This window comes from Lagopus muta, chromosome 9, assembly GCF_023343835.1.
Source record: "Lagopus muta isolate bLagMut1 chromosome 9, bLagMut1 primary, whole genome shotgun sequence".
In the NCBI taxonomy this organism is placed as follows: domain Eukaryota; kingdom Metazoa; phylum Chordata; class Aves; order Galliformes; family Phasianidae; genus Lagopus; species Lagopus muta.
The window spans coordinates 22,250,689-22,276,006 of NC_064441.1; the positions used below are offsets into that span (position 1 = coordinate 22,250,689).

Below are 25,318 nucleotides of genomic sequence, written 5' to 3' on the forward strand. Positions count from 1 at the left end.
TACACGGATGATGAATCTGAATTCTTTTATGATGCCAGAAGTAACCAGGAATTGTAGCTTGGAAAGTCCTGGTTGGGAATCAGGAAAAGAATTTCTCCAGGAACACGTCTCCCAAAGAGATGGTGAAATCTCAAGCATGAGAGGTTTTCAAGACTTGGTTAAACAAGTCACTGTTTGTCTGCCCTGCGTTGCCACCAGTCCTATCAGAAGAAGTACATGGAATTGGGTGACCTCCCACAGTCTGTTCCAATCAATCAATTCTCTTTGTTCTTCCTTTTTTTTTTAAGGGTAATATACCAACAGGGGTAAGCATAGGCCATGATCATTTTGAAGGGTATCTTAAATTTCTAATGCAACCTGGGATGTGACGAACAAAAGGCAGCATCAACTGTAAAAGCTGTGCACGGCACACGTGAGCTGCACACAACCAGCCCCCAGCCGCAGAACTGATTGAACAGCTCCAGGTTCATGAAAAAGTACCTGGTTGGGGAGATGCAACTGACTGAGAATCTCAAATGGCATTTTTGAAAATTTGCTCAACAAAATACTGCTGCCAACCTCATAGTGTCAAAAGTCATCAGCAGCAATACTAGAAAAGCCAGGTCCTGGGATCTCACCTCAAGCTCAGTCACTCTGGTGGTTTGTGCTTAGCCACTGAAAGAGATTCCTAAACTCATGGCCACTTCTGATTTGGGAAATTGTCTCTGGGATTAAAAGCCTCCAGAAATAGGAAGTCTCTGCTTTTAAAGGGCTCAACCAGTTGAGAGACCCCTACTAGAGATAAACTCTTTTCATTGAGATCTGAGCTACCAACGGGAAACTAATTTGTGACCAGGATTAGAATATTATGCAGTATCACAAGGAGAGCCAGAGAGAGTCCATGTTTTTTTTCCCGTTTGCTGTAGAAAAGGCAGAACACAATTCCTAGTGGCTCCTCAAGGATAGTTATGGTGACTTCAGAAGTCTGGTGATACTTTGAAAAACAGCTGCTCACTGTCTAAAGAAACAAAGGCTTTTCTTCTTAGTAAGTAACTGCAAGAATTGATTTCTGTATTGTTTTTCACTTTGAGATCCTTATTTAGTATATATAACAGTTACAATGCTTGATTCCTCCTTTCCTTTCCACCAATAGCCTGGGGTCACAGGTCACTTCTATGGAGCATGTCAGAAATGTACTCTGCATCAGCAGCGCTGTGATTAATCTATTCATTTAGATTTCTGTGGTAAACCCTCCCTTAAATAAAACATCAGTCCCTGTAGTCTATGACAGACTAAGTAGGGCCACCTACCTTAGACAAAGAGAAATATTTATGCACCGATCTAACCAATGCATTCACTTAGCCATTAAAGTTTCACTGGTATTCATAAACCACACTGAAACCAAAGATTCTGCAAACCAAAGCACCACCTCGTCATTTGCAGACAACTCACCTCATCTCTGAGCACGTCACTAATGGAAGAAGCTGTGTTTAAGCTGATCTGGGATTGGCTGCTTATCCCACTGTCATCCCTCTGGTATTCGTTGTCCAACGAATGTACAGAAAGCAAGAGACTACCTCTGGGTTTCAGTGTCTTTGGTCTCTCAGGAGCCTCCAATCCACAGTCAACTGCAGAGCTGTTCCCAAGAGAGATCATCGATGTGGCACATATTCTTCCAGGATAACGGAAGCTCTTGCGTTGGGAAGTAGACCTTGGACTCTGTGGTTTGGGACTCATGGGCCTGCAAGGCATATCTTTACCTTCCGAATTTGAAAGCTGGGGACACGATGGACTTGATTGATTAAATGGTAACTGCACATCAGAGGGGCTAAATGGAGATTTCGTCCAGCACTCCTCCAGAGAAGCATTAAAACTGTTCCCCAGAGCTTCTTGCATTTCATCACAGTCTGAACTCTGAGAGTATCTGATGCCCAAGTCATGGGACTGTAATCGTTTCCTCCACATACCTGCAGGTGAAGAGACATCAACAGGCTCCACAGAGGTGTCAAAATAGTTGGTGTCTAGTGAAGAACCGTTTGCTGTTTCTGTTTTCAAAAGTGCATGTCCATCAGAACCATCCTGTTGCTCTGCTGACACTGTTCTCATCAGATGGCCTCTAGTTGTGTTGACGCTCTCCTGTGTTGGTGACAAATTTGCCAAGATAGGTCTTTTTAGTCCATCTGTCTCCTTGCTCTTTAGAAAAGCTTTCCAGGTGCTCTGGCGAAGTTTGGCTTTCTCCTTTTCATTTTTCAGTGATATTTTCGAGCTTTGCTCAGTGTTTTCCTTGTCTGGCGATTTGGACTCAAATAAACTTGAGAGGGATTTGTGTGCCAAGGCCAACCTTGTTCTGAACTTCTTGCCCTCAGGATTTTTGTTTCTTTTACATTCATTTTCAGGAAAGGACTTTCTAATCCTGGTGTATTCCACAGGTTCACTGTCATTGCTTTCAGATGAACCTGGAATTAGTCCATCTGCATATTTGACAGCGGGCAATATGGGAGAAGTTGAATTTGTGTCTGTATCTTCCATCAGTATTCGACCAGAGCCAGAAGCCTTCCTCAGGCTCATTCTACTGAATAATCCTGCAGGCCTCTCATAGAATAAATCGTCGTCGTCTGAGTACTCAGAGGCACAGCTTTCCTTCCTGTGGAAAGCAGAACCAGACGAACAACTTTTGAAAGACTGTAGACTTTCAGTGTCTTCATCTTCTTTCCCACCATCCAGTTCTTCTATTTTAGCCCCGCTGCCAAAGATGCTGCTGCTTGCCTGATTTTCAGCTGTGACAGGCTTAGTTTTCCTGAAAGATGTCATTTTTGAGAAAACAAAAAACCTGGAGGCTTTCCCACTATTCCCATTCTTTGTTGGCTTTTGCCCAGCTTTATAGAGGCTGCTGTTACTTTCCAGGACGTGGAATGAATTCTCATCCATTTCCTCACTGTTAGTGCTGCAGGTGCTTATGTTATCCAGGCCCATGCAACAAGCACTGTGGGCCTCCCGTTTCACAGAATAGTTGAAGATGTCACACATGTCTAGATTCCATGCACTGTCTTTTCTAGAGCTAGCTGTGTTTTCTGCAGGAGAGGCCTTCATTCCTTCCCTAGGAGGAGATTCTTCACAAATACCTCTTGGTTCATTTGAACGACTGCAGCCTTCATCTCCTACCACTTGTTCAGAGGTGCTGCTGGGCCCCTGAAGGCCCTCATAAGCACCATCTCCCTCATTCAGGTTGCTTGCACTGCATGTTTCCAGCACTATGGCTCTAGTTGCATAACCATCATCTTCCTCTCTGCCTTGATATGCTTGCAATTCCTCTTCCTTAGTCACCTGGTCATCCTTTCTTTCAGCCCATGGCTTTCTGAACTGTTCTAATTCCAAATCAGTCTTTGCTCTGTGTGGCTCTGTCTCAAAGATCATAGCACCACTTCTGCTGTCAGATTTTAGCAGTACTTCCTCACATTTATCTGCAGGATTTTCTGCAATAAACATGTCATTACTCAATGGAGCAGGGACACTGCTGAATTCTACCTTTCCACTCGTTATTGTGGAATTACTAGAGGTGAGTGCAAAGGAGGAAACTGCTTTCTTGCTCTGCTCTTGTGAAATGTCTGTTCTTCCTTCAGCTGTATCCCCATCATGGAGTGGTTCTGCATTACCAGTAGAGGTGGCCAAAACTGATTCCTCACAGCTACAGTACTCACTCAGAACTCTCTCTGGCTCAATATGAGCTTTGCTGACAATATGAGGATCTACCAAATCCTTTCTCACTGCATTTCTCAATGTTCCAGTTACTGTTTCAGTACAAGGGTCATCACTCAGAGTCTTGGACTGTAATCCCTTCTGCTCTACAGATATTATAATCAGGGCAGGCTTTAACTCAGACTGATTCATCAAGTGCCTTCCCTGGTTCACACTAGCTAATTTGGGAGTCATTTCCACAGCAAAGACACTGTCTCCATCTTCTCCTGGATGAGTAGGATATTCATTTCCTACTGGTTCAGAGGAACTCCTTAAGGCACCAGTCTGGCAACTTGTAATTTGCTGTGCTGTATCTGTGTGCTCTATCTCAGTGTTACTGACACCTGGTTGCAATGTGGTTTCCAGGACTTTGCAACCAAAGTTAAGGTTAGAAGGATCATCTGGTTTTCTTTCCCCTATCACGACCTCGATATGTGACATTCCTGATTCCAGAACATTTTCCTTTGAACATTTCTGCTGTGTTTTACCAGTACCAGCACAGTTTACAGCCCAATTACAATCTCCATTTTCCACAACAGCAGGAAAACCTATATGACAAGTTGCTATGTTCTCAGTGTCATCAGTGCCAAATTCAACATTAATTTCTGAAGGAAATCTGTCTGCTTTCAGATCTCTTTCAACTTTATACTGATTATTTTTTGAAAGTTCTTGAACATTTAAAATCACTGGTTCACAGCCCAGGGTAGATGAAGTCTCCTTTTGTTTCTGATTACATTCACGTTCATCGGTCTGGGTGGATGAGGATCCACCAGTATCTGCTTCTTCTGGACTAAGGCCACTGCCCTCTTGTTCAGGGTGCAAATAAAGATCAGGGCACTGGAAGGCGCCTGATGGTTGAGAAAGCTCATCTGAGTCTATGCTAGTTTCAAGAAGGAGTCTTTCAACGCCAAATTTGCCCTCTACTCTGACTGCCTTTTCAGAGCTGACAGGTACCCTTCCTAAATTTTTCCAAGTGTATTCAAAATCAAGTCCTTGAAGATGTACTCTGGAGCAAGACCATCTAAATTTATCTTTTGGATGAATGTAGTTCACCAAATATTCTGCCTCGCTTTGAGTACTGATATTTTCAGGCACACTGTGCCATGTTTTACTTCCTATAGTCTCTGAACTTGTATCTTCACAAGTTGAAGGTTTTGATTTGAAGTGGTGCTGGTAAAAAAACGAATGTGACGACAACATGGCCTCTGTATTGCCATGTCTTATCCTTTCACTTGTAGCTTCCTCATTGTCAGCGGGGCTCCTCCTGTTGCAATTTACACTAGACATGGACTCTAGTTCACATTTATACTTGGATGTCTCAGTGGAACTTTTATGGTAAGGTCCATTTGCTTCAGAATGGAGATTAGGCAAACTGCAGCTTGATGCTACATCTGACCGGAAGGAAAGTTGCTGTACCTCAGGTACAATCAAACAACTTTCTGAGTTAGTTCTGAAAAAAGCAATGCTTAATACTGCAGGACAATCCTTCTGTCTTGTAACAGCATCTTTGGTAGATACTGAATTGGTACAGGCCTGTGTTTTACTGATGTCAAACTCTGTTTTATTTTGCAACCCTACTATGAACTTTCTATCCGTCTGTGATATAATGCTCTCTTCACTCACTTGGTTCTCTGTGTTGGAAGTACTGCTGGTTAATGCTACATCTTTAACACCTGCTTTGCATTCTGACTTTGTAGTGTGTGTGCAAAAGTCATTCTTGCTTGGTGCTGCTTTTATTTTGGAAGACAAGTCTAACTGCACCTGCTGACTGAATTCTGCTTGTCTTGAGCACTTAAGTTCACACAGGGCTGTAGGAACACTACAGGACAGATTTGTTTTTTCTGTAAAAAGGCAGTTTGAATCCAAGCAAGTCTCTCCTGTTACATCACTGGCAACAGATTCTGTCTCTGATGCACTCTCATAAAGCTCAGTTTTTACATCTGACAAAGATCCACTCTGATGTGACAGGGTCTCAAAATAGTCTTCATCAGTGTCTTGGCTGGATCCACGTATCTCCAGCTCTATTGTACTTGGAGCAGAAGAACTCAGATCATCTTCAAACTCTCCTTCACTGACGTAGTTGTCAGCTGGCTCTGGGCTCTATGAATAAACAGCAAAGAATTATTTATCAGTGATTTATAGAAAGGAGACTTAAAAAAAAAAACAATGAATAAAAAGACTTCAGGACCATCAATAAGCAAATTGCCAAGTATAACTTCCAAAGGTATCAGCGTGTATTAAATCCACAGTTTTCTTTTCTTAATGTTTCTTAATTCAAAAAAGTCAAATGGAAACCATCCCTTGCAAGTAGATCTAAAAATCCATCTTCATATGTGAGGAGGCAGTTTCTGCCATAAACCAGAGCCGTTGTTACTGTCCAAATTAAACAAACGTGCTTACACATACACATCCAGGTGCAAAGCTGTTCTAACTGGATACCACCCATACCAAAGCCTGAACCAAAGGTGAAAGAAATCTTTGATTTCATTTATAAGAAGGATTAAGCATCACATGCTTAAGTTATCAGTGCACACACAAATCATTTACTGAGAGCAAAAAGATGAAAGCCACACCGTCAACTTTAGGAAACGTCTTTGTCCCATCCTGAGGGAGCGTTGACCTTCTGTTCTTTAACCATCAGAAAGAAGCCTGCATATTGCTTAAGTTTAAAGTAGACAATGAAATCACAATATTTCCTCAGGTAAAAATAGCATTTGCTGTCTGTCAGCTTTAGGCACAGCTCCTGTGGAAGTTCAACAGAAGTTGGACTAAAATATTTAGCTGACTCCAGCCAGTCCAGTAGTATGCAGATTGAGAAGTTATATTATCAGTAGCCTTTGAACCCTAATGCTGGAGGCCTCTTTCACCAGCTTGTGATTACAGTCATCACCAGAATGCTCAGCACATTTCAAAATCCAAAAATAGATGAAATAATGAGCAGTGAAAGATATTTAAAAACAAACAAACAAACAACAGCACAGAAAAGAAAAGAAAGAAAACAAAACAACCCATCAAGAACAAAGCACAAATAAGCAGCAGCCATAAGTTAGAACACGAGCTCCCTTGGCCTCGGTTGCATGTCACCTCCATCAGGATGCTTCATCCCAGAGAACTGAGTCTTCACACTCACAGGAACTCAAATTACAAATCATATCAGAGGATACATCACAGAATTTATGATATTTATCAGAATCAGAATTTATTAGACTCCAAAATAGAGAAGGTAAATTAGAGAAGGGAAAGCGCTAGGAAAATAGGGTTACCTCCAAAGGGAGTTGTGATAAGTTGAGGAAACAGAATAGATTCGAAACAGATAAAAAGCTGGAGAGAGAAGGGAGATCTGCGACAGCACTGAGAGCCTTTCATGGGAGTGCTTTTACCCTTTTTCTCTCATGCAGTTTTGAAAACTCGAGGCATCTCTGTCAAGACTCAATGAAAAGACTGGTGTTTTCTCTTGACAAAGAAAAATATGAACTGAATGGAGGAGGGAGAGGAGGATTCAGTGGTTCACAGATCAAACAAATCAACTTGGCCAAAGTGCAGATAACTGCAGCCTGAGTCATGTCACCAGTAGAGCAATGTGTCCTTTACTGCATGCTATCAGCAATACATAGAGCTGAGGTCCTTCAAGAATGTCAAATCCCACTGCCATCAGGGAACCAGCATCAAGGCAGCAAAGAGCAGCATTTCCCATAACGAGTGAGCAGCACAAACTGTGAGCAGTTGGCTCACCCAGCAGTGAGTACAGCAGCAGCTGTTCCATGGCGACAGCACTGCCTCTCCAACAGCGTTCTGTGCACGGATTTACAGATGGCAATGCACTAAGATAAAAACTGTTCAGGCAAGTAGGAACAAAGTAATGAAGATGTCCAACTGTCCCCAAGGATAATTATGAATTAAATTATAAAAAAAATAACACAAAGATCTCTTGCAGTCTAGCTATCATTCCAAACTGAGCTGTGCTGGGATATTCAGAGTGCGACCACACCACCATCAAATTCATTATTTGTTTTTTTTTTTTATGGGTATTTGGAAAATTTGTGTAATCAAAAGGGAGGCCTCCCAACCTTGTGGGAGAGGAGAAATCTAGTTCTAGCTGTGAAGGACAGCATTTAATAACATCAGCCATCATCCCTGGGACAGGCCCAGCCCTGAACATGGGCCATCCTGACTTTCATCTATTGTCTCTCACTTCTCAGTGCCTCTTCTAGGACAGACCTTTGCTCCAGCCAGCTGTCATACAGTTTGTTTTTCTCCTGACTGGCAATGTGTGTACACTGATAGGATTTGTGGAATGGAGACAGCTCCTTTGATGTAGCCCTGTCCTCTCCTTACAATCATGAGCCTGAGATATGAGTAGACATGTGGTAGTGATTCTCAGCTAAGTTGCTGATCAGCATTAATTTGCATGAAGTTACAATTAGAAAGCCAGAAGCTTCAAAATACCCACCAAGTATCTACACAAAGTCTGCTATGTGTAAAGATGGCATTGATTCCCTGGATGGCTGTGTGGGTACACAATAAGAATATCTCAGATTGCTACTGTTCACCTTCAAACAGTATGTACAACTTGAGCCAGGCAAGGGAAATGGTCTTCAAACTGAAAAACAGGGGCTGTTCGCCAGGTTTGGCAAGTCAAAAGCAGAGCTACAGAAGTGATCTGAAGGTCTGCACCTCCAGTGTACATGTTAAATCCTGAAAGTAAAATATATTTCCCCAGGAACAGCAATCACAGTCTTGACAGCACTCTCCATCAAAGCCAGGTCAGAATTGCTAACTGAGTTTTGATTTGCAACAGGTCTTTTAATTGCATTCGTTCTCCCTGAAACTTTGTTCTGATTTGAGCATGCTGACCTACAGGAAGTGACTTTTATATAACAGCACTTTCAAAACAGAAGGTTTTGCCACTTTACAATGACAAACCAAAGCAAACTGAGGGCTGGCAATGTTGCCAAGTGATATTTGCTCCCATTGGAGCAGCAGGAAGTGTTTTATTTCGAGATGAAGTCTTGTATCATTGTTTATTGAGACCAGATTCTGTATTTGCATTATATGCGTCTTCTGCTGCAGGATATTTAATTCATAAACCATTACATTTCTATATATGGAGCCATACATATATGGAGTCAATACAACAACGTATCTCACTCTTTTGCAAGAGATAGGTGACCTTGCTACTGTTCCCAAACAGTACTGTTGCTTTTTGCTGAAACAGAAGACCTCAAAGCCAATTCTGTTGATTTGTGAGAACTTGCACTATGCTAGCAACAGGAGGAAACAACACACAGATGTCCTCTGTCTGAGTGTCTTGCTCTAGCTGTGCTTAGTGCCTTCACCAGAAATCCTCCCAATTCAAAAATTAGCAGCAATGTGCAAGGAATTGCACAAGGCTCTGGCAGCTATTCGAGTTGGTAGAGCCAGTGAAGGCAAGAGAGAGAAGGGGTTGCAACCAAAGGTGAAAAGAAACGTGCAGAATCAGTGAAGTATCTGAGTACTCCGAGAGCAGCTGAGGAGAACTCAGTGCACGTTGCCCTCTCATCAGCTCGAGGGCAGCATGGCATTTCTGCTCAGTGAGTGCTTCTGCATTGCAGCCCAGGCTCCTGGCCCAGAGGTGAACCTGCCCAATGCAATGTTGTCTCCCTGACACTTGGATCGTGCAAGACTTGGTCAGCAGAACACTGCCACAAGCAGGTGGCCTGCTGCACTTCACACGGCTTCTCTGATTTCCTTCAGCAAGCCAATCCAACATGAAAACATTGCTATAGCTCAAAGCCAAAGCCATTACCTCCCTCCTTTGACATTAACACTTCTGTGCAAACAGCTTAGCGGGAATTCTGGCCAAGATCAAACATGTTGCCCAACCCGTTGTGTCTTTGTAGGCTGGGTGCCATCTAGAGGCTGCCTGATCAGACTCAACAGAGAAATTCATACTCCCTTCAATAAATGCAAACTGCATTCCAGTCTCTTACTGCGCTGCAGGTCACAGAGCTCAACAAGAAATTAGCTTTAGCTTCAGGAGGACTGCCCAGCAGATGAGGAGATGAGGCACTGAAGAGGACTAAAGATTCACTGTGTTATGTAGAAGAGAAATATGCAAGCAGACTGTTTGCAGCAGCAGTACATTTGTATCAGTGTGGCAATATCAGACACCAGTATTGTGACAATATTTGTAGATTTGTTCTCACAACTACATTCAAAACTGACAGCTCATTTGCATGAAAGCAAATCCTGGATTTCAGCAAAAGCTCAAACAGCATCAGTTCACTCTCAAAATGTAAAATATTAAACCGTATTATTAATGCTGTAACAGTTCTGAAATATAAATATATAATTTCTTTATTAAAAAAAAACCACCAATATATGATGGTGAATACAATCTGGAATCTGAATAGCAAAAAATAAAGACTCAAGCAGCTTCACTGCACTTCAAAACTCCGCCTTTGTTGCATTGCAATACTCCCTCTGCTGGCTGATTTGAAAAGGAGTACATTGCTTTGCTGTACTAGCATCGACACACGGAAGGCCTACGTTGCTAGATTTTATTTCCTTCTCATGAAAATAGGAGTATGTTTTGCTTGCCTTACAAGTTAATATTCTACCACCCTTCCTGCATTTCAAACAGATAAAAGCTTGGAAGTACTTCAGAAGAAAAAGGTAGACCTCAGAAGTTGCTATGATCACGTTATATCACAGTGATGTATGATCACAATATATAGTGAGAAGAGATGGGTAGTTCCCAGGAAACAAAGCCTCACTGAAAACGATTTCTGCCAACACAGAAATGCAACGTACTTGGCCACAGGGAAGCTCCTGCTTCACAGTTACAGAAGCAAATGTACATCTGCTTTTCTATAATTTTATTATTCTTCATTCTCTAAGGTAGACGCACTTACGTGAGGCTTAAACTCCCTGCCAGAAGCAACAGTCAGCCCTGTACAGACCAAAAGTCCTGCACAAGGACTTTGTGAATCCTTCTAGAAAGACAGGGCACACACTGAACTCTTGAGCTATTCTGATAGACAGCTAGAAGTACTGCCAGCCTTCTACCAAAGGAAAGTGATACTGGTCCTGCTCGATGAACAGAACACAGTTACTGCTATGTCAAGAGTATCTAAGGACATGCACGAGTAATTCGCTGACTGGGAACCTGTAAGATTCTTGCTAGAACTGGAAAGCTCTGGTGCAGCAGAGCATGCCATGTATCGTGTATTTCTTAACTTCTGTCTTTCCATAAACTTGCTGCAATCCATTTTTTGTAAGTACACTTTAGCACAAATATATTTACTTTATTTAAATCTACTGAGAAATTATACCAGGAATGCTGAATTTGAGGAGCAGGAAGGCACTAAATACTCTGCAGACAAGACAATTTCATCTGAAGAAGAAAGCTGCTGAATAAAAAAACTTCATTAAAGATAAGGTGTGGTCCAAGAAATTTGCTGTGTGCAACCATAGCCACAAGACATGAGCTGGTGCTCCCCCAGTGCCCAGCTATTCAGTGTCCAAGCAGTGAAGGTGGAGGTCAGGTGAAAAGGGTTGAGATACAGGGCTTGTTTGTTCTATACATTAATCCAGTCACTCACTCAGCTTTGAGAACCATAGGTTTTCTTTGTTTGATCAAGAAGATCAGCCTGCAGATACTTTAAGTCAGACTTAATTAAAAGAGCACTTTGATGGAAACGGTCTCGGTGAAGCCTGGGAGACACAAGGCTGTGTCTGATAGAGCATGTCTTGATCTCCTCATGTGTCTTGACCTCCTTGAGATGGAAGCACCATCACAGATTGCCCATTACGCTCAGCCACCACATCTCCCTCTCCATTAAGCTGTTTGTTTTTGAACTATTATCTCTGTGGTCGTGCCACTCCTTTAGATCAGGCCAGTCGCAATATAATAACCCCAAACACTCTTTTGCTGACACATTTTGCTGCTGGGTTCCTGGATGCTATGAAGCCTATGACCTAATTGTGCTATGTGCTTGATAAACACGGCAGGAGCCTTTGCCCCAAAGTGTTTACAATGTAAGATAAAGGGAGGAGAATAGGGAGAGGGAGGAAGTAATCCCTTCGTTTTACATATTCATAAATGACTCTCCCAAAACATACAAAGGCATCTGCAGCTGAGCCCATCTCAGCTCATTATTTTTGTCTCTTCATTTCTCAGTTGAATCTAATGTCTCTTCGAGGGCTGAGGCCTCCTCGCAGATTACTATGTAAACAGAGAAAAAAACTTCAAGGGCAGCAAGGAAAGACAATAACTAAAAGATACGTATGTATGTAGGTCAGCCAGGGACTCACAGGGGTGACAGAAAAGAAATGCACCTTTTCAGGTTGTTTCTTAACTGCATTCTAAGAAAGAATGGGCCCAAAAAAGCAGATAAGAGATGGGCATCGATGGGAATAAAGTATATAGAACGACAGAGAATTCTACTCTTTTTCTCCACATTTGTCATTTTGTATCAGTTGGGATGAGTTCAGTGAGACCCAGTGGGATGCTGTATAACCTGCACCCTGTTACGAGATGTCAGTAATAGAAGCATTATTCTTTCACGTGTCTCGGTCTGACTTACCATCACTAATTGCATGTTCTTGATATTTTATGTAATAGCTTGCTAATAAGGTCAGCCTGCCTTTTGACAGTCAGATGAGGTTTTTCCTTCCTTTTCTTGTCACTGCCCTTCACCTTCAGGCTAAGTCCTGGTCCACATCACTCCATATGCATAAAACTCCTGAGGAGTTCTCCTCATCAGCAGCCCCTGATGACCTTTAGTAGCTGCCACTTGCATGCTTGCCCTGAAGAGTATAATCTGTCTTCTGGGCTCTTGCACAGAAATTGAGTTTACAGGCTTTGCATCCAGAGACAGCTCTTATGAACAGACTGCATCAGATCTGGTGTCAGCAGTCCATGGGAAGGATGAGTTTCTGACATGAGACTAAAGTTCTCTTCCTCCTGAGTTCAGGAAGGACTCGAATCCAGCACAACTTTGCATCCTCACACTTTATTTGAGCTCAGCCTAGTGTGAGATCTTCCAGGGCAAACAGTGTGCTTGCTCCCTTCTTCCTCTCTACACAGTGGCTGAGAAAAATCTCCTCCTCAAGTTTTCACAGGCAGAACAGGGTTACACAGGCCGGTTAGCACAGGGTAACAACCTTCAACAAGAACTTAGTCGCAAGGCTGTTGCAAGACACAGACTCAGCCGCATGAAGTTGTTCCGCATGAAAAAAGTTCTTTTGCTCACTGTTTTCACTGCTCTTCTCGCATGACAGGAAGAAGAAGGGCTATTTACAGGTATTTTAAACTCCATCATTGGAGGCAAGAGAACTGCATCAGCTCTAGGCCTGCTCTGCAGCTGAAACGTAATCAGGCTGCTGCTCAGGCTCAAACTCCTTCTGTGTCCATGTGGCACACTGCGAGGATCAAAGCAAGCCTTTGCTTCTGAGTGCTTGCCAGGGCTTCAGATCTGGAGTGAAGATGAGGGGTACTGCACACTGTGACCTGTGGGCACAAGCCCTTTAGCTCCTGGGGCTCAGGAAATGATTCTTTTTTGGAATAGTTGCTCAGTGTGCAACATAATGCTTCGCTTCTGCTCTGACTATGAGCATTGTATTTCACCTGTGTAAAACAATGGTAACACCTCCCCACCTGAGGGCTAAGCCGTAAATACAAGTTTAAGTGACTGGGCAGAGGAGAATGAAATCCTGACTCCTGAAATCATGACTCCTGACTCATGAGATGAATTGAGGCCCTGCCTTATACTTCAAGACCCACAAGGGATGTGTGATTCTGCATGACCAAAAAGCCTTTCACATAAAATCCTGTGGGATTCTGCTTATCCTTGGAACTTTTTATCCCATCCATGAATTCATTTGATGATGTCACACGATTTGACTTCAATCACTTATACTCACTCACTATGTCAGTGAATCAGTGTAACTACCAGCCGAGCTTTTCCCACGAGATTCATGCCTCATTCATGTCAGTGTCTCCAAGGGATTTGCTGACATTCCCAGCTGCACACATGGCTAAAACAACACACACAGAAGTTACAGTGGCATGAAAAACTTGTGATGGGCAAGGCCTCACCTGAAATTGTTCAAGGAAGCTTGATGTGTAACCTACATCAGAATACAAGAAGCAACTGACAATACCCAAAAGAGCAAGAATGGACCAAGGTGAATAAACTGTGGGAAAAGACCAGCAGTAATCTAGAGAGAGAAATCAATGTGAAAAGACTTTAACTGCTGCTACAAGTTTGTGATCTCTTGGAATGGATAAAACAAGAAGGGTAAATAAAGAACCTAAAATTGAAGTAGATTCTTGCTAGATAAAAGCTAAAACAAGACAAAATATGAATGGGCATGGATTGTCTAGGGGCTAGTATGGAGAAGCCATCACTTTCAGTCTTTAAGTACAGATTAGATGCCCATCTGGCAGGAATGACATTGGTAGAGCTGATCACCAGTGGAAAGACAGATGAGAAGGCCCCTTCTGGCTCCTTGCAGCCCTCTAATTCAATAATTACTAACTTGCAGATGATTATATGCTTGCTTTACTGTGGAACTCATATGTCATTGTAACACAGAGGTGACAGGGAGGAACAGTCCTTACCAAAGAAGTCCTTTAGCAGTTCAGATCTACGAGTAACGTGGGCTGCCCTGAAAATGTAGGTAACCATGTGCTAGTTGCAGAGCTCAGAAAGAGCTCAAGAACATCTTGGAAAAGAAAAGAGAGGTTTAGAAAGAATAACATATGAAGACTGAAAGAACCACTCCACTTCTTAGTCCAGAAAGGATCTCATGCAAAATGGCAGTGTTTATTTTGGTTTCCCTAAATTTTACCAACGAAGTACTAGTTTTACTAGTTTTTGTGGGGTTTGGTTGGCTGTTTGCTTGATTGTTATAGACAGAATAAGAACTGAATAGAAATTGCTGTCCCTGAAAAGTGTTACTTTGATGACCACATCACTAATTAGCTCAGTGGCAAGGATTTGGTGTTTAGTATTACAAGGCTGGGGATGGGATGGGGGGAGGAGAGACAAACTGCAGTAATGCATCCCACTCAATTTCTCCAACTTGACAACGTGTAGAAAAGAGGAAAAGGTCTTTCAGAAGAAAACCCAGTGCAGTAGATCTGTGAGCAAAAGGCAGGGCTGGGTCACACCAAGGTATTTGTTCTTCACCTGTTCCTGGGCTCATAGATGCCCTGCATATCTACCTGGGGATCAGCAAGCAGCCATTCCAAGAGCTTGGGAACACACAGCCAGAGGAGATTGAGTTCCAGCCACTCAATCCATTCCAGTGCCTCACTACAGCTAACCTGAACACATAGAAAGATTTGAAAGCTTACCAGTTCAACCTTGGAGGTGTGCTGTGTAAGCAGAAAGCCCGCTTTCAGCCCTGAAGAATCACAAATACAGCAGCTACAGCCTCCCACCAGGTGATTTGACTGAGCACAGCACTAATTCCAAATCATCACTTGGCCAAAAGAAAGCCGTGCAGAAGTCGTGTCTCATTTGATACTATTTTCAAGGTCATTTCAAGAAAAATGGCACACAGACCTCATGAACATCCCAAAAGCTGTAAACTTCACTTAACAAAGCAGACCTTAACATTGATCTTAACCACAAAGTTTGATTGGCATTTGAAAGGAAACAAAAAGATGCAAATCACACGTGTTGATGTCTTTGAAGATCCCGGCTGGCATTGCTCTGGGTCAGAGCACTCCTCAGTGCTGCTCATTTCTCTGCAGTCAGCCTTTTTGCTTGTTTCACTGCTGACTATGCAACGTACATCAGTCATTGTAAACCTCAGTATCTTTTTCATTCCCTGTCAAGAACAGCACTAACAACAGGCATTATTAAATCATGGTCATCTTAGAGGTACAGTATTGTTCAAGCCAGTCTAAACATTTAATTGCAATATGGTAGCTTATCACAGATAATTGCCGTGGTGAAGACAGGGCAGCTGAAAGGGGATGCAGCTTGCCTTTTGGCTCACAGCATGGAATTCAGTAATAACAAAGGAAGCAGTGCACTGACATACCTCTTAAAACCACACAGAAACCCTATTTCCTCTTAGGATATTAGAGAGAGAACACTTCAGGTTGCTTCTGTGCAGCCCACTGATGATCACTTTGTTTAAAAAGTGCCCAATTCCACACAGACTGTGGTTTGGCTTCTCTTCTTCCATTTTCACTTCTGCAAACAACTGTCCTACCCTGAGATCTGGCTCCATAAATTTTCCTTTAGGAGTACTAACACTTTCTTCCCAACCCTTTGATTTTATTACACACATGGCTATTTCCACTTAGCTGACAGAGACAAACCAAGCAAAGAGTGGTTGTTAGAATCACATCATTTTTAATTTTAAAAAAATTTTAAAAAGAGAGGCAGAAGGAGGAACTGATCCTCCTGTCTTTTTCTTAGATTAAAGTAGAGCAGAATACTGTGAACAGACATACATTGAGCAGAACTTCTGTGACTAGAATAAGTGCAAGGTCTTGAACCTGGGTTGTGGCACCTCCCAGTATCAGTACACACTGGAGGATGTAAGGATAGAAAGCAGCCCTGCTGAAAAAGACCTGGGGCTACTGGTGGATGGCAGCTGGACATGAGCCAGCACTGTGCCCTCACGCTCCACAAATCCAACCATATCCTGGGCTGCACCAAAAGAAGCGTGGCCAGCAGGTCAGGGAGGTGGTCCTGCCCCTCTGCTCTGCACTGTGAGGCCTCACCTGGAGCACTGTGTCCAGATGTGGAGTCCTCAGCACAGGAGAGACATGGAGCTGTTGGAGCACGTCCAGAGGAGGGCCACAGAAATGATGCCAGGGATGGAACAGCTCTCCTACAGGACAGGCTGAGAGAGCTGGGGCTGTGCAGATGGAGAAGAGAAGGCAGGGGGAGAGCTGAGGGCAGCCTGTCAGTATCTAAAGGGGAGCAACAGGAAAGAAGGGGACAGGCTCTTTAGCAGGGTCTGTGGTGACAGGACAAGGGGAAATCATTTTAGATTAAAAGAGGGGAGATTTAAGTTGGATATAAAGAAAAAGTTTTTTACAATAAGGGCAGTGAGATGTTGGCACAGTTTGTCCAGAGATGTGGTGGATGCCCCATCCTTAGAGGCATTCAAGGTCAGGCTGGATGGGGCTCTGAGCACCTGATCCAGCTGCAGATGTCCCTGTTTATTCCACAGGAGTTGGACTGGATGACTTTAAGGGGCCCTTCCAACTCAAACAATTCTATGATTCCAAGATTCTATGATCTTATTTCACAGGTACCTCAGCTAGATACAAAGTCAAATCTATGATGCTCATTGGCCTGTCTCCTCCTTTTATGTTATTAATTATGTTCTTAATTTATAGATATCTGTATAAATCTGATCACACAACCTTTACATTCCAAAGCACACTGGAATGAAGTGATGGAGGTTTCTACAAATCCTAGCTCTTATAGAAGGGAACTCTGCTCCTACAGGCTACAAATATTTTCCAAAGACAGCAGACAGCTTTGTCTAGTAGAAATCCAACACTCCATGAATAGCAATATTTCTCTGACAGCTTCTAGTAGAAGTCTCCAGCCAACAAAGCAACACAGCACAAGTGCAGGCACTGCTTTCACAATTGTCAATACCTCACCTAAAGCCTTCACACAAAATTTAACTCTTGCAAATGACAAAAGTCAAAGCGTGGAATGTAATGTCACACAGATAATAATTCTAGAGGGGAAAGGTTTTCATGTAAGTGTTCAGGTAATTGAATATAAGCTACGACTGTAACATGGTCTAGAGTCAGTACTGTATAAAAGCATCAAACCCACATTTTCCACTGTCCAGTCCCTTGTCCAGCTTTGCATCACTCCTTTCCAGTCCCTCTGCAACCATCTGCCTACCTTGCAGTTCCCGGCTCTCCTGTGTGTTGTATTTGAAGTGGCAGGACTCAATTGCCGGCCCAAGTGCTGCATCCCCATAACTGCTGCAGATGACACTGGGCTGTGATAAGATGGGATGAATTGGCTTCGCTTCTCTTGGTGACACTTTGCTGTGAGGGCTGGGAATCTTTTCTGTTCCCAGCAGTACGACAGTTTACAGCAATTACCTGTTCTTATCTTCCAGATTTTACTCCTGTCACTCCAGTCCTCCCACTGCTTTGTCAGTGCAGAAATAAGCCTCGGGTAAGTTTTCTGCAACATTCTCTCCATTTGTGATCCCAGCTCCACTGCCCGGGCCAGAGTCAAGCTGTCAAGTTCCATCAAGAGCTTCTCCCGAATTCTCCAGTCTGCTGCTTTGTCAATTAGCTGCTCCAGGATCAGCTCCTCCTGCCAACAGCCAAAATCACAGGCTGATGCCAATTCTTGCAATGCCAAAGCAAAGGTCATAAAAGTCTCACCTGGCTGTTGCGCCCGTTGCCTGAACTGAAACCTCTGTAATACCACGCTCTGTCTGGGCTTCACGTGCCCTGAAAACTTCTTCATTGTTTCTTCGAAGGAGGCAGCTGAAAGCAGGCTTGTAAAAATCCTCTAACCTTTCATATCCAAAGATGGGAGAATAGTTCTTAAGGAATCTTCAGTTTTCACTCATCAGTTTGCTGTATCAGCCAAAACTCACACTTAGCCACAGACACTGGGACCGAAGAGACTTTACAGTTCCAGCAATTTCTGCAACGTAAACCAGCAGCAAGATGCAATGGAGCTCCCCAGTCTTCACTGCCACCACCATACAGGTCCAAGGTGTCCCTACCAGCACTGAGCAAGAACACAGAGGCACATCACAACTGCTTTGCCTTGTCACAAGGAAGCTATTGCTTGTCATGTAAGACTCCTGCCTTTCAACGCATGCTGTCTGGCCAGGCAGGAAATGCAGTGCTCCTCCCACACAGGCAGTCAGGGTGGGGGAAGGTGAGCACAAGAGGAGAAAACTCAATGGGCATGGGAAGGAAAGAAGGTGAAATGGAAAGGAACAGTTTTTGTTGCGTTCCACAGCATCCTATAGCAGAGCCTGTCAAAAGCTTATGGGAAATCGAACACAAAATCCATGTTTAATGGTACACAAAATATTGCTCATGGCCACTGAGCCCAACCTCCATCAGCAAAACAACCCCACATACCATTGAGGTGTAGTGAGAAAGCGAGCAAGGCTGAAGTGGAAATGAGATTGCACTTACAGTCAGGGCTGCCATATGTTTGCCCACATAGCTGCAGACCAATGGTTCTTTGTGATTTCATGTCTAAAAATAATGCCTAAGAAAGTCTTCTTCCTGGACAAAGCCTGCTAGCCCAAGTAAGAGTGGCACTGTTCCACAAGCCGTTTGCAGAGGCTGCAGACCTACAGTCCCAGAGTCACATCAGAGCAGCAGAACTGCAGCAAGTTCCCAACCAGGCCTTCCCTCTTCCCAGAGCTGCAGTCTGTCGCTGCTCCCATTCCGAGTTTGTTCAGTGATCACATACAGGTACAACTGGAAACACAGCACCTCCAAAGTGCACGTTGTAGAAAAGATAATGAGAAGGAAGGAGATGTCTTGCTTGCCCTGCACGTTTGTGAATGTGAATGTTACTAAGAGGCACTCTGTAGATCTTATTTGCATTTTGGTACGTGTCTGCTGTGTATCAGAGACCTGAGGGCTCTGCACTTCCCATCCCTGCATTCAAATAGCTCCGATAGAGTTAAGATGTTCTCTACAGCAAACCCCTATACAGGCCAAGATATGATCTTCTCAATGAAATGCTGTAGTAGCCACTGCCATTTGTTCAGAAGAATTGATCAATTGTTTTAATAAGAATAAGACAAAACTGGGGTTTTTTTGGCTGAACAAAAATCCTGAAGGAAACTGGAGAAGCTCAGCTGGAGAACTAACCTGGGTGGGATATGGCTGCCTTACATACTAGAATATGGTTTTCAATTATCCATCACCTCTCTGTGTTCTGATTTACTTCCTTACTTCTTAATGCATTGAGCACTAATCTAAAGGTGAATGCCATCAAATGCTAGCAAACAAAAAAGACATAAGAGGAGGTGGAGGTGGATTGTAATTAACTTAATAAAAAAGTGTTAATCATCTCAATCAGTACACAGATAGACAAAACAAACAAACAAACAAAAAACAATAAATGTGATTGCAATGCCTTTCGCCTAAATTTCTATCAGGTTACAATTCTTAATAGTTCTTTATTTGAGCTGGACAAAACTATCTGTGAAATACACCAATGATATCAGAAAACACTGAAAGATTATGAAGTTTCAGCAGCATAAGTAACTCATGTATTTTGCTTAAGTGCAGCTGCTATTCAGGCACTTCTGGGTATGTGAAGAAATGTTTTCTCTCCTAGAAGATCAGATGAACTAGAACAATAATTGCAGAAAGAATGGAGGAAATCTCAGTATTTCAAATTTAAGGGCTGCTCTGAGAGTTATGCCTCCTGCTTTATGACATCGGCCAATGATATCGGAGGCAGATGTTGGTGGGATGGCAGTAGAGCCTGAATCTTCCCACCAGTATCCTGTTGTGTGTTGTTGCTGTGTGACAGAGGGCAGCAGAGGGGCAGTCTGATAGAATGGCAGCTGATGTGCAAGTGCGGATGGAGCAAAGGTGTGGGATTGAATTCCTCCATGGGCAAAAAGTGGCACCCACTGACATTCATTCATGCTTGCTGAACACTGATGGAGACCAAACAGAGGATGTAGCACAGTGAGGCATGGGCGGAGTGGCCACATCAGCATGGAAAACAAGCCGTGTTCCAGAGAACCTGAGCATGTTCATGCAGACATATCACACCACAAAAGCATCTTGATCAGCTCATTTGGACAAATTGGCCAATTACAACCAGGGAACTGAGTGCAAAGCTGCATATCAGCTGCAATGCTTTGGAAATAATGACAGCAGTATTGGAATATCACAAAGTTTGCTCCAGGTGGGTTGCATGAATGATCACACAGGAACAGAAAGAACACTGTCTGCAAGTTTGTCAGGACAAATTAAACCAATATGAGGCTGAAGGTGACAGTTTCCTGCTTTGCATCATTACCAGTGACAGGATGTGGTGACACCACAATGAGCCGGAGTGAAAATGGCAATCCACAGCATGGTGACATGTGAATTCCCACTGCAGAAAAAGTTGAAGAGACAGCCATCAGAAAGCAAAGTGATGTGTGGAACAGGAAAGGAATGATCCTTCTGGATTTCCCGGAACCTGAACAAACCAGCAGCTACATCATGACACTGACTAAGCTGAAGGCTCAAAATTCCAGAGTCAGGCCAGAGGAGAAGATAACCTTTATTTTGCAAAACAGTAATACCAGATTGTCAATCTTGGCTGGACTGTCCTGCCATGCCTACCATACAGTCTAGATTTGGTGCCTTCTGACTTTTGTCTACTTGGGCCAGTGAAAGATGGACTGCATGGGGAATGTTTGCCTTGCAAAGATGCCATCAGAGCAGCAGTGGGTCACCTCCACTAGTGCCAATTTTTATGAGCACGGCATGCAGGCCCTTGTTCATCGCTGGCAAAAATGCATTGTTGTTGGTGGTGACTATGTTGGAAAAGAGTTTTGTAGCTGAGTATTTGCTCTATCAAATAGTGTTATCGTGCTCTCTGTATCTGCTGTCATTTCAAGGAGACAAAGAGAAGGAAGTACTTTCTGAGTGACCTATGTATTTCTAGGCTGAATGAGACATCCTTTAACATACGAACCCACTGCACGCTTTGTGCCATCCCCTACTTCCCCTACCACACAGAGAAAGGAGGCTTAGAGACGTTATTAGTTTTGGTCTTGACAATAAATAAGACAAAGCTAGGAGAAGCAGCTCAGGCTTCAGCATCTCAGTCCCCTTAGTTTAGCAGCTCATTAAGGCTGTGTTCCCCCTGCAGCTCTACTTCTGAAAATATTGTGCAAGCAGTCAAAAATTGCTGATAATATCTATTGCAGCTCTTGATAATATCTGAACCTATTTAAAGACAGTCATATTTAAAGAGACTTCTCTGACTGGAGACCCTGAGCTACCAACTGTTGACAGCTGACAGCACACTCTTCACTAGCTTCACTCAATGTCTGTAGTACTCTTAGAGCTGTTCCTGGGCATCTTTTGACTGCTGAGAGATGCAGGATGCTGGGCCAAGCAAATCCACCTGGCCACTGCGGCAGTTCTAATCACCACTTCTCACAGAAGAGAAAATAAGCTCAAACAGGATGATTCCAAATAAAGTGACCCCCTTCACGGTATTCCAAGATGGATTTTTAAACAGAGACATGATTTTTCATGCCTCCCTTGGAAAATCTGCCTATAAAAATCAGTATTGAAAGCCTTTTGCTGTGTAGTATGGAAAATCAAATAAAGTAATCAGACAGAGTTAAGCAGAGATACGCAACAAAGTGGTTTTGTTGTGTTCAGGGCCATGCTGGATGGGGCCTTGAGCAGCCTGATACATGGTTTAGTAGGAGCTATTGGGAATAGGTGAACGGTTGGACTGGGTGATCTTTTAGGTCTTTTCCAACCTTAGTGATTCTATGATTCTATGATTCTGTGATTGCCTGGTTTAGTGGCTATAACTCCACCTGTGGCAGAAGTGTTGGAACTAGATGATCTTTGAGGTTCCTTCCAATCCAAGCCATTCTATGGTTCTATTACTTCAGTGAAAGTTAAAACATCTCTTCAAATGAAGAGGTCTTGACCTCTACAATGCAGTGGGTCAAAAGCACACCATCTGACCTTGGTCTAATTTGTGGTGACACAAATAACTGGACTTAGGGAGAGATGGCCAGAAAGATTATCCTGCACACGCAGAGCAAGTGGTGCTCATTAACCATGGCTGACCTTCAAGAGATCCTGGTGAGGAATGAGTCATTTGACAACAATATTGACTCAGCCATCTCCATCTACTCTTTCTTCTGAGCTGGAGAAGCTGCTTTTGTGAAAGCAGTTTGCCGTGCACGTTCCCAGGAGCCATCAGGAGAATCCCAGTACAGGAGGGCCAGAAACCTGCCTGGGAACAGGATGGTGGCATGGGACAGTTGCTGTGACAAATGGGTCCCGTATGAACGGACCTGGTGGGTTAGATATAGATTCCAGCTATACTCAGACACCTTATTTAAACTCCTAGTGCATTTTTGTTGCTACTGTTCCTTTGCCTTAGTTATGAAACATTCTCAAATGAAAGAATTTACCCTGATAAACTATAAGGTGTTCACAAATCCACCTAGTAGAGCATTTCATTACTAGTTAGCTGTTTGGAAGTTTGCTCCTCTTGGAGGTGTTAATTATCTTCCTAAGAGTTCTGCATTCAAAGTCTACAGGAATGTCAAGATAATTGCTGAGGAAAAGCTGAGTGCCCCACCTGCTATCTAACTTAAGAGAAACCAGCTGTGCTGGTGTGCCTGTGTCTTCTTTAGAGACAGAAGTTCAGCAAGGAGGAACAGCTGACCAAGCAGGAGAAGGAGACGCTTCTCGGAGTTCCAAAGCAGTGTTTGCTCTGGAGATTAACAAGGGAAGAGAAGGTTAATCCAGCCACACTATAGAGAGCTCCTTCAGGAAATCATCTTTCCAAGAGTCCTGCCTGTACAGGACAGGCATACAAGGGATGTCAGTAAGGCACAGGCACACATGCACATTCTGCTCCACATCACAGAGCACACGAGTGGCAGCAGGAAGGAAAGCTGTGCGTTCAGTGCCTACTGTGTGGCAGGATGCCATTGATACAAGAGGCAGCAGTCCTCACAGGTCACCCAGCCACATCACTGCCAGCAGCTTTGTCAGTGGCAGGAGCGTTGCAGAACCTAAGCAATGCTGTGAGTGTTCAGGACACCGATAGAGGCTCTGATCTTCAACAGCGCAGCACTGACAAAGAGCTGTGTGCATCTTGAGCTTCCATTTACTTTGGCTTCACTGTTAAGACATGATTAAGCCACGTTGTGCCCTAGAAAGATAAGAACACCAGTGGGGCATAAATATGCAAATAAAATGTGCATAAGGTTTAAAATGATGCATAAATATAATTCTGAAGTATCACCTAAACCTTCTCGTCTACAAAGATTACAGCACAGGACAAACCAGAGAAGGAAGATTAGATGTTTCTGCTTTCCACCATACTTGAAACTGCTGACTTGGGAATATAAACAACTCGATTACATTGTAAATAAGAAGAACAACAGCTTCAATGGAAACCATGATGTTTTAAACAAGTCCTTCCTTTTTGTAACTACTACTTTGCTCCACTTTAGTGTGACTGAGCATCAGTTTTCAACAGTAATTACAGCTGCTTTGCATCAGAGGCATTTTCCCTGCCATTGCCCACCCACTGCTGTGCTGCTGTTCTGAGGAGTGATGCACACCTGTGCACGTATCAGGAGACTTCATCCTGGAACTCGAAATACAAGAAACATGGAACAGTGCGTTACCCAGAATACTTGCTGTCACTGAATTAAATGAATGCACAGCTGTTTCTTTTGCACTCCCTGTAAAGAAAGCATTCTGATTTTCTAAGTTTGTGATGGACAATTGAGGAACAAAACCTTTTCTTCGAAAAAGATATACTTCTATGGTTTCTGACCACAGAAGATAAGGCCCACGAGCACAACATGAACAGAAAAGGGCAAGATATAGATTGTCTCTATAAGTCCTATGGGTTGAAAACCAGTAGGTAAAACTAGCCTGTATACCTACATGATTTTGTGGACAACAAAATATTAAGGTGATACATTTATCACTGCAAGCTTTGCTAACGAATCTACACTTCTTTTTAGATCAGTATAGTCTCCCATCAATCATCATTCTCTTTCTTTTCCTCATCTTTCCCATTTCAGCAGACTTGTTATCACAGATTGCATCCTCAGTACCTGTGTTTGTAATCTGCACATTTCCACGGGCTGCAACCAGCATTTCTGCAGCCCCAGCCCAGTGCTCCCAGGTGTGTGGTGCAGCCTTACCACTGTGGGAGGCAGTTCTTTGGGCATGCTTGCTGTGAAGCGTGCTCTTTAACTTGTTGGCTATGAAGGACCATTTGGAGCTTGATGTCTTCGCAATACAACATCGAAAAAATCCTGAGCACATCTCTTGCCCTTCTGTCTTCTGCAGGATGGCACCAAGACACCAGAATTTCTGACACAATGCCCATTTTCGCCCACCACATTAACTACTCAACGATTAGAGAAGCCCATGTATGAGTTCCTCAATGGCTGAATGTGTTTGAAAGAAATGTCTCTGCCCCCCTGCACTCAGCAGTGTGTAGCCTCACAGAAGATGGATTCAGTACCAAAACACATTGCATATGAGTGCTAACTCATATGCTCACAAGCAATGGAGAACAAGGTGATGCTCTCCTGTCAGTTTTTGTTCCAGGGCACAGGGCAAGAGTAGCACTTGCAAGCCCACTGCCTTTAGGCTCTATTTCCAATCTAAAACATTAATGTAATGATCTCCCTGTGAGCAACGTCAGGATTTCACATTACTTATAACAGCAACAGAGGTTTTTCAGTCAGGAAATTTCGAAACAGTAACAACTAAAATTCTGGTTTGCTGCAAAGCCAAATTCCGCTTGTAAAGGAACACCAGCTGTAAGAATTACCACTCTGCTGCTAATTGTGGCTTCCAGCCATCTTGCAGATGGCACAGAACTGTGCAGTCTAT

At 43.3% G+C, this 25,318-nt stretch overlaps 1 protein-coding gene across 1 annotated transcript in view; it reads right to left on the reverse strand.

Annotated features, from left to right (window-relative positions):
* Nucleotides 1-25,318, reverse strand: part of LOC125697321 (uncharacterized) — a 165,547-nt gene that overhangs the window by 112,215 nt on the left and 28,014 nt on the right. The window contains 1 exon segment of the mRNA XM_048954314.1: nucleotides 1,432-5,814. Within this exon segment, the coding sequence (XP_048810271.1) occupies nucleotides 1,432-5,814 (4,383 nt within the window).